This window comes from Bos taurus, chromosome 15, assembly GCF_002263795.3.
Source record: "Bos taurus isolate L1 Dominette 01449 registration number 42190680 breed Hereford chromosome 15, ARS-UCD2.0, whole genome shotgun sequence".
NCBI lineage: Eukaryota > Metazoa > Chordata > Mammalia > Artiodactyla > Bovidae > Bos > Bos taurus.
Window position 1 is genome coordinate 78,330,484 of NC_037342.1, and position 9,999 is coordinate 78,340,482.

General features: G+C 36.2%; 1 protein-coding gene across 1 annotated transcript; it reads left to right on the forward strand.

Moving 5' to 3' along the window:
* Positions 1-4,091: 4,091 nt before the first annotated feature.
* OR4A2M (olfactory receptor family 4 subfamily A member 2M) lies at positions 4,092-5,009 on the forward strand. Its single transcript, NM_001390653.1, has one exon. The coding sequence runs from the start codon at positions 4,092-4,094 to the stop codon at positions 5,007-5,009; it is 918 nt and encodes a 305-aa protein (NP_001377582.1).
* The last annotated feature ends 4,990 nt before the right edge of the window (positions 5,010-9,999 follow it).

A 9,999-nucleotide genomic window follows, 5' to 3' on the forward strand; every position in this document is an offset into this window, starting at 1 on the left:
AATATTTATTGTTTTCTAATATTTGCATATAAAGAAAACTCTACATTTCTTTCTAAGCACTCTTTTAGTTGCATCCAGTTAATATATACATATTATATTTTCCTTTATGTGTGTGTTCAGTTCAGTTCAGTCGCTCAGTCGTGTCTGACTCTTTGCAACCCCATGAATCTCAGCATGCCAGGCCTCCCTGTCCATCACCAACTCCCGGAGTTCACTCAAACTCATCGTCCATCGAGTCAGTGATGCCATCCAGCCATCTCATCCTCTGTCGTCCCCTTTTCTTCCTGCCCCCAATCCCTCCCAGCATCAGAGTCTTTTCCAATGAGTCAACTCTTCGCATGAGGTGGCCAAACTACCAGAGCTTCAGCTTTAGAATCGTTCCCTCCAAAGACTGGAAAAGATCAGTTTTCATTCAAATCCCAAAGAAAGGCAATGCCAAAGAATGCTCAAACTACCGCACAATTGCACTCATCTCATATGCTAGTAAAGTAATGCTCAAAATTCTCCAAGCCAGGCTTCAGCAATACGTGAACTTCCAGATGTTCAAGCTGGTTTTAGAAAAGGAAGAGGAACCAGAGATCAAATTGCCAACATCTGCTGGATCACGGAAAAAGCAAATAGTTCCAGAAAAACATCTATTTCTGCTTTATTGACTATGCCAAAGCCTTTGATTGTGTGGATCTCAATGAACTGGGGAAAATTCTTCAAGAGATGGGAATACCAGACCACCTGACCTGCCTCTTGAGAAACCTATATGTAGGTCAGGAAGAAACAGTTAGAACTGGACAAGGAACAACAGACTGGTTCCAAATAGGAAAAGGAGTATGTCAAGGCTGTATATCGTCACCCTGCTTATTTAACTTATATGCAGAGTACATCACGAGAAAGGGCTGGAAGAAGCACAAGCTGGAATCAAGATTGCCGGGAGAAATATCAATAACCTCAGATATGCAGATGACACACCCTTATGGCAGAAAGTGAAGAGGAACTCAAAAGCCTCTTGATGAAAGTGAAAGTGGAGAGTGAATAAGTTGGCTTAAAGCTCAACATTCAGAAAACGAAGATCATGGCATCTGGTCCCATCACTTCATGGCAAATAGATGGGGAAACAGTGGAAACAGTGTTAGACTTTAATTTTGGGGGCTCCAAAATCACTGCAGATGGTGATTGCAGCCATGAAATTAAAAAATGCTTACTCTTTGGAAGAAAAGTTATGTGTGTGTGTGTGTGTGTATATTATATATATATAAATTGTTTTTCTAGATATGTATGTTCAGTCATGTTTGTCTCTTTGTAACCCCATGGACCCATGGATTGTAGCCCACCAGCCCCTCTGTCCATGAGATTTCCCAGGCAACAGTACTGGAGCAGGTTGCTATGTTTTAGTCCAGGGGATCTTCCTGACCCAGGGATCAAATCAGCATCTCTTGCAACTCTTGTACTGGGAGGTAAATTCTTTACCACTAGCACCACCTGGGAAGTCTCACTTTTTACATACCTTTAATATAGATTATTTTATATAATGTGTATCATTATCTTTCTGTAGAAAATGTCTGAAAATTTACACAGGTAATCTTAGGCTTGTATTGCTTAATTTGTAAATGAAAAATGTTATATTTTTATTTTATTTATAAGTATATATTTACATATATAGGTATATGCTTTATGATTTAAATCTTTAAAAATGTACAACGACTTCTGTCACAGCTTAGGGTGTTTCTACTTTGGCAAAGGCCCTGTGAGCACTTTGAGTTAAATGGAATAATCCCACAAATGTTTTCTCTTTCACAATTTTAACACTAAAACACATTCTATCAACTTGTCTGTCTGAAATCATATGACAACTTTTATCTGTACTTGAAATAAACCTTAAATAACTTATTCTGAAGTTAACATTAATAATATTTGGAAATAAATTCAGATATTATCTTCAAAGACAAAGCTTAAACTTAAAACTATTTGCCTATTTTTAAGGTTTGATTTAAGATAGAAAGTTTTTACATATTTCATTTCTGCCCAGATTTGATTTTCCCTTTTGGTGATATGGTCTCTATTTACACTTTATGATTTTTCCCCCCAAAGGACAGGATTCTACAAGTCCTGTTCCACATGGTGATTGTTTGGTACCATCTCTGGAGATAAAGACTCTACCCTCAAAATTATGATTAAAGTCCCAATGAATTTAATTAGACAAAAGTCACCCTTGGAGATGTACCTACTGAATGCCTCGCCTGTACGTACTGCAGTTAAATACAGACCGAGTGTGGACAGCCCTTTGCCTTTACCTGAGGAGTGATTGTCTGCAGCAGCAATCACATGACAGACTTCTACTAGAATTAAAATGATGGACTCAGAACATAATAAAGTGTGTATATGAAATTATTCCCATCCTTCAAGAAACCCAAAATTCAACAATGCTGTTTGAAGACAGGACAATATAAATGAGAATCAAAATGTTGCAAAGTCCATTTCACTTTCGCTGGTATATACACAAGCAGCAGATTAAGTTTTTTCACTTTAAACAATCCTTATATAATTTGAAGTTTTCGCTCTCTCTCTTTCTCTGATTAAAATGGTGATTTAGCATTTGTTTGTTATTAGGACAAATTCTGATGGTAGTAAACATTTTGAGTTTCTTTTCACAATCTAGATTCAGAGTTCCTTAGGTAAGAGGACATTCATATTCATTTTGAAAATTCCAATAATTGACGAGTATTTTTTTTTCTGAATGTCTGAGATGAATTACATGTCCTGTAAGATTGACTCAAACTCCAGTGATGCTGAATGTACCTTGCTCATTATTTTGCCAGAGATGGCACCAGTGCATGAAGGACTAAAGAGATGGCGCCAGAGCTCAGAACATGGATTGTAAACTTCCATCTTCTGCAGGTAACCCAGGAAGTGTATTCAGACACAAAATTCTTAACTAGGCTTTCTGTTTTATGAGTCCATTGGTGGAGTGAGAATTCTATCCTTTAAGAGTTTTCCTTTGTGATTTTCATAATCAGTCATGTTAGGATTCTTTCATGATTATTAAATATGTAAAAATTGATTCTATTCAGCAATACACTTTTTGGATAATTTCATATTCTAATTATCTGAAATAAATTTACCTTCCAGAAAGTACTCCTAGAAAGTAATTTCAAGGTTAATGATTTGACAATATTTTCATTTCAGATATTTATATATCTGACCCTACTTTCAATTTTTATGTTCTCTAAACATAGCATGTTAATCTGTTAAAATTAAGTGATGAGGTAGCATCCGTATATTTTGACTGATTGACTTCCAAGAACTCAAGCAAATAGTGTACTAAGCAAGCTGTGACTTCAGGTCCTACTTTTCTATTCACAGATGAGCTTCAGCATCCTATCATATGTTTGTTGGTCTAAATGATCAACAAAAGATAAAAATATGAAATATAAAAATATGAAAATTAGGCATTTTCCCTCTTTTTGTAGATATTTTAATTTATTTCATATTTTTATCTTTTGTTAGTTAACTGCTTACAGATCTTTACTTTCAATAACTCTGTGCATATCATCTAACATATGTATCTTCAGACTTTTTGGTCCAGTGGTGTTTTGTTATACTTTCCTAAGTCCTTAAAATATTTGAAATTGTCAGATATATGTATTTGAGATTAACTGATTCGTTAATCAGTTAACGTTAATCAGTTAAGTAAACTTCCAACCCTAGAAGGAGGAAAGTCACCTCTTTCATGAAATGGACATTAAAACTTGCTTTACTTCTTTTTAAAACTTTAATTAGCTTTTATTTTTGTCTGAGATATTTGCTATATGTACAATTTAAAGTTTCTAGATAGAAAATTAGTTGCAGGACTTCACTTATTTGATATTCTTTTCCCACTTTTTTTAAATTCATTTGCCTATCTATTAGTTTGTGGTCAAGGAAGATGATTTAATCAGCATTCTATTATAATATCTGAAAGTACCCAAACATAATAAACCACAAGGACTGTTTGTTGAATAAAAAGCAAATTATTGTAAGATTTTAGGAAGTCACTTTTAATAATTGTATTTATAGATAATGCTGTCCTGAACTCTGGAATAAGACATACAGAAGAACCTATGGAACAAAGGAAAAATGTAACTGAGTTTGTCCTCTTGGGGCTCACTCAGAGTGTCCAGGGGCAGGGAATTTTATTTGTCGTGTTCTTGTTCATCTACATCGTGACCATGGTGGGCAACCTACTCATTGTCCTGACTGTAGTACTCAGCCCAACATTGGATTCCCCTATGTACTTCTTTCTTGGCTACTTATCATTTATGGATGCTTTTTATTCTACTTCAATCACCCCAAATACAATTATAGACTTACTCTATGAGAAGAAAACCATTTCATTTCAAGCTTGCATGACCCAGCTTTTTACAGAGCATCTATTTAGTGGTGCTGAGGTTTTTCTCCTGGTTTTCATGGCCTATGACCGCTACCTGGCCATCTGCAAGCCCTTGCATTATTTGACAATCATGAATCAGAGAGTGTGTGTTCTGATGCTGCTATTGGCTTGGGTTGGTGGGTTTTTACATGCTCTACTTCATATCATTTTCTTTTACAACCTTCCGTTCTGTGGCCCTAATGTCATTGACCACTTTGCGTGTGACACGTATCCTTTGTTAAAACTGGCCTGCACAGACACCCACATTACTGCCGTCACAGTGGTTGCCAACGATGGGGCGATCTGTGTGACCATTTTCACACTCTTACTTGTCTCCTACGGGGTCATTCTGCGCTCTTTGAAGAATCTCAGTCAGGAAGGGAAGCGTAAAGCCTTGTCCACCTGTGGCTCCCACATTACAGTGGTGGTCCTCTTCTTCGTGCCCTGTATTTTTACGTATGTGAGACCTCCTGTTACCTTACCCATTGATAAATGCTTCGCTGTGTTTTACACCATTGTCACCCCCATGCTGAACCCTCTAATCTATACTCTGAGAAATGGAGAGATGCAAAATGCCATGAAAAAGCTCTGGATCAGAAGAAAACAATGAAGCAGCTGCAAAATATATTACTTATTTTCAACAAACAATTGCTCTTTCAATGAGCAAGGAAAGTCATGTGTGTGTGTGTGTGTGTGTGTGTTTTACTGTAATAAATGTCTCCTCAGTTTAAATAACTTGGGTATGATGAAAAAGGTTTATCATTTGAGTACTTCCAATCTACTTCTGCTCTATTGACTATGCCAAAGCCTTTGACTGAGTGAATCACAATAAACTGTGGAAAATTCTTCAGGAGATGGGAATACCAGACCACCTGACCTGCCTCTTGAGAAACATGTATGCAGGTCAGGAAGCAACAGTTAGAATTGGACATGGAACAACAGGCCAGTTCCAAATAGGAAAAGGAGTACGTCAAGGCTGTATATTGTCACCCTGTTTATTTAACTTGTATGCAGAGTACATCATGAGAAATGCTGGGCTGGATGAAGCACAAGCTGGAATCAAGATTGCTGGGAGAAATATCAATAATATCAGATATGCAGATGACACCACCCTTATGGCAGAAAGTGAAAAATAATTAAAGGGCCTCTAAATGAAAGTGAAAGAGGAGAGTGAAAAAGTTGGCTTAAAATTCAACATTCAGAAAACTAAGATCATGGCCTCTGGTCCCATCACTTCATAGCATATAGATGGGGAAGCAGTGGAAACAGTGGCTGACTTTATTTTTATGGGCTCCAAAATCACTGCAGATGGTGATTGTAGCTATGAAATTGAAATACGCTTTCTTCTTGGAAGGAAAGTTATGACCAACCTAGACAGCATATTAAAAAGCAGAGATATTACTTTGCCAACATAGGTCCATCTAGTCAAGGCTATGGTTTTTCCAGTGGTCATGTATGGATGTGAGAGTTAGACTGTGAAGAATGTTGAGCACCAAAGAATTGATGCTTTTGAACTGTGGTGTTGGAGAAGACTCTGGAGAGTCCCTTGGATTGCAGGGAGATCCAACCAGTCTATCCTAAAGGAGATCAGTCCTGGGTGTTCATTGGAAGGTCTGATGTTGAAGCTGAAACTCCAATAATTTGGCCACATGATGCGAAGAGCTATCTCATTTGAAAAGACCCTGATGCTGGCAAAGATTGAGGGCAGGAGGAAAGGGGATGATAGAGGATGAGATCGCTGGATTGCATCACTGAACCGATGGACATGGGTCTGGGTAAACTCCAGGAGTTGGTAATGGACAGGGAGGCCTGGCGTGTTGCGGTTCATGGGGTTCAAAGAGTCAGACACGACTGAGCGACTGAACTGAACTGAATGATCAAAATAAGCTTATAAAATTTTCTTATTTTCCTAATGCAAAGTATATATTTAGTTTGAAATACATTTTTATGATTTCCACAGTTTTGGACGAAAATATATATATAGTTTGGTGGTATAAATTATCTCTATTAAAGTGATAGATTTATGTTCTATATGATGAGTTATGCTGCAGCTAATACTGCAACTTTTTGTTAATTAGGAAAAGGTTTTCTCATGTTTTTCTCTTCAAAAATATAATATTCTTCAGAATAGAGCTCATTACAGATTTCAGGAAAAATAATTTTTAAAATATGATTAAAAAATAGGTTTATTCCTCTATATACAAAGACATTCGATATTAATATTTGATGCAGATTTCTTATTTCTCTATCTGTGAGATCCTTTATACACATTATTTTATTTCTATTGTTTAGCACGTTAATGTTGAAGGTTTCAGTCATAATATTATTGAGGAGGTTATGTTTGTAAAAATAATCTGAAAGACTAAAGATTTTTACAGAAAAATAAACAAACCTTACTCAATATTCCAATTGGGTAATCATATTATTGCCTCATTTTTGTCAGCTTTGTTTGGAGTTACATTTTCATAAAGGTGGCTCATTCCACTTTCCAGATACTTTAGAAAACCTGGTGAGACCCCAGATACATTTTCAGTATCCTGGTCACCGTTTTTGCTTATATAACCTTTTGTAGAGACCCAGGCACATGGATCTCTCTCATATGTAAATTTAGCACAATCCATCATCCGTGCACTTTAAATATTTAGTTTGGAACTTGACACTAACTATTTGGAGTTATATCATTGTTAAGAAATATTCTGACAATATATACCATTATTATCTCTCTTATTAATATAATAGAGATTGCCAGGATATATTGTTTCATTTGACAGAAACAGTATTCATAAAATCCTCCTCTAAATCAGGCTTGAAACAAAATATTATCTGCCCTAATATGGTCAGTGCATGTGATCAAAGAAGATTATCATTTTGCCTCTCTTGTTTACTCTGGTTTCATGAGGTGCTAAGGCTACGGGGTGATGAGTGCTTTTTACTAGTAAATCACACTGTGTGTGAAGCCGTACATCCTGATTTTAATCCCTATTACCTGAAGATTTCTCATATTATCTCAGTGAAAGTGCTAGTCCCTCAGTCGTGTCCGACGTTTTGCGACCCCATGGACTGGGATCCATGAGTAGCTCGCCAGGCTACTCTGTCCATGGAATTCTCCAGGCAAGAATACTGGAGTGGGTTGCCATTTCCTTCTTCAGGAGAACTTCCTGACTCAGGTATCAAACCCGTGTCTCCTGAATTACACACAGATTCTTTACTATCTGAGCCATCAGGGAAGCCCTTTATTATCTCAAAGTCTTCTCAAATAAAATACTAATCACCAAATAATAACAAGCATTTGGGTTTATCAGAACTTATGTAATTTACTTCTCCACTTTGGGATTTGCTATAGACTGAAAGTTTACTTCCCTCTCCAAAATCATAAGTTAAATCTTTTCTAGTGTGATGGTATTAGGAGGGGAGCCCTTTGGGTAATGGGTAGGTCATAAAAGTTTCACCCTGATGAGTGGGATTGATGCCCTTCTAAAGAAAGGTCAGAGAGTTCACTTAACTCTTTGGCATATGAGGACACAGGAAAAAAACAAAAAGGTTGTATGTGAACTAGGGACAGGACCTCACCAGATATGGAATCTGTCAGCACCCTAATCTTGGATTTCCTAGCCACCAAACCACTGAAAAAATAAATACCTATTGCTTAATCTTCTAGTCTATGATGTTCCATAAAAACAGGCCATATGCAAAGTATACCAAGACATATGTTTAGTTAATTTTAAAACTTGTGTAGTTATTTCAAGTAATAAGATAAAAATGTTTGCTAGTTCTCTATGTTCCTTAGTCTATGAGCTTCCTGAAGTCAGGGACATTGTTCTAACTGCCTTTGTATTTTCTATTCCTTGCACAGTGTATGGGACCTAGAATCCACTCTATGGTTTTGTCAGTTATCAGAATTATTGATCTATTGGAGTGAGAATCTTTACTGAAAGCTTTTTACATTAAATATACTCAAAAATATTACTATTCTTTGACATCTCTTACAATCATTTATTCTGTTGTTTATGTTAAATTTTAAGTGTTTTATAGATAGCTCTTATTTTCATACTTTTCCTTTTTATTTCTTCTATCACATTACTTTTGAAAAGTTTCATTTCCTAGCAATTATTTTAAAGTTTTAACCTCTTTTTTTTTAAAAAAAGAAACATGGATGGACCGAGAGAGTATCATACCAAAGTAAGTCAGAAAAAGAAAGACAAGTAGCATCCAATCTCATTCATATGTGGAATCTAAACTATAACACAGATACAATTTTCTACAGAATAGAAAGGGACTAAAGACACAGAAAACTGACTTGTGGTTGCCAGGGGGTTATTCGGGGAGAGGGATGGATTGAGAATTTAAGATTAGCAGATGGAGGTTATTATGTATACATTGTGTAGGAAACAAGGTCCTACTGTATAGCACAGGGAACAATATCCAATGTCCTGTGATAAAGCAATAAAACACCATATAAGACATACGAAAAGGAGTGTGTGTATGTATGTATATATATATATATATATATATATATATATATAACTGAGTCACTTTGCTGTGTAGCAAAAACTAAAGCATTGTAAACTACCCTTCAATAGAAGAAATAAAAATTCAATTATTCATTAACAATCTAGAATTTACTTTTATTTGTGATAGGGAAATATTTAAGCCTATTTTTCCCCAACAGGCAAAATAATCTATCAACATAATCATTAATTTCAGTTTATTTGACAATTTTCTTTTTACTATGTGAGGTATTACACCATCTAGAAGGCTGAATTCTGAGGAACTTGCTCTTCCTCATCACTCTCCTGCTTTGCTACCTTCTCCTCCTGCTCTAAACAGTAGGCTCATTTTGAACAGTTTGCAAACTTCCCATAAAAGTATATGAGGGACGGTACGGGGAGGGAGGTGGGAAGAGGGTTCAGGATGGGGAACACGTGTATACCTGTGGTGGATTCATGTTGATATATGGCAAAACCAACACAATATTGTAAAGTTAAAAAATAAAATAAAATCAAAACTGAAAAAAATTATATTTAACTTGTCATGACACTATATATTTATTTTGATGAAAATTACATGTTTTAATATTATATTTTCTCATCCAGAATAAGACACATATCGTAAAGTATTCACTGATGTCTCAACAAAAATTTATAAGTATCTCCATAGAGTGTATACAAATCTTGTCTTTTCGTTCTCTTATAGAAAAGGATGACTCTCTTATTTGCATTTGATTTACTGACACATTTTCAATGAACAGCTCAGAGAAGAGTCAGTGTCTTTTTCTGGTGTGACTTATAGCTCATTTCTAAAGGTCACAGGTATATCAGTCAGTTCAGGTCAGTCACTCAGTCATGTCCGACTCTTTGTAACCTCCATGGATTGCAGCAGCCCAGGATTCCCTGTCCATCAAAAACTCATGGAGTTTACTCAGACTCACGTCCATTGAGTCAGTGATGCCATCCAACCATCTCATCCTCTGTCGTCCCCTTCTCTGACTTCAATCTTTCCCGGCATCAGTGTCTTTTCTGATGAGTCAGTTTTTCACCTCAGGTGGCCAGAGTATTGGAGTTTCATCTTGAGTGTCAGTCCTTCCAATGAATATTCAGGTC

Bases quoted from the DNA above. Each gene is read 5' to 3' on its own strand.
- OR4A2M (NM_001390653.1), top strand. From the start codon at position 4,092: ATGGAACAAAGGAAAAATGTAACTGAGTTTGTCCTCTTGGGGCTCACT.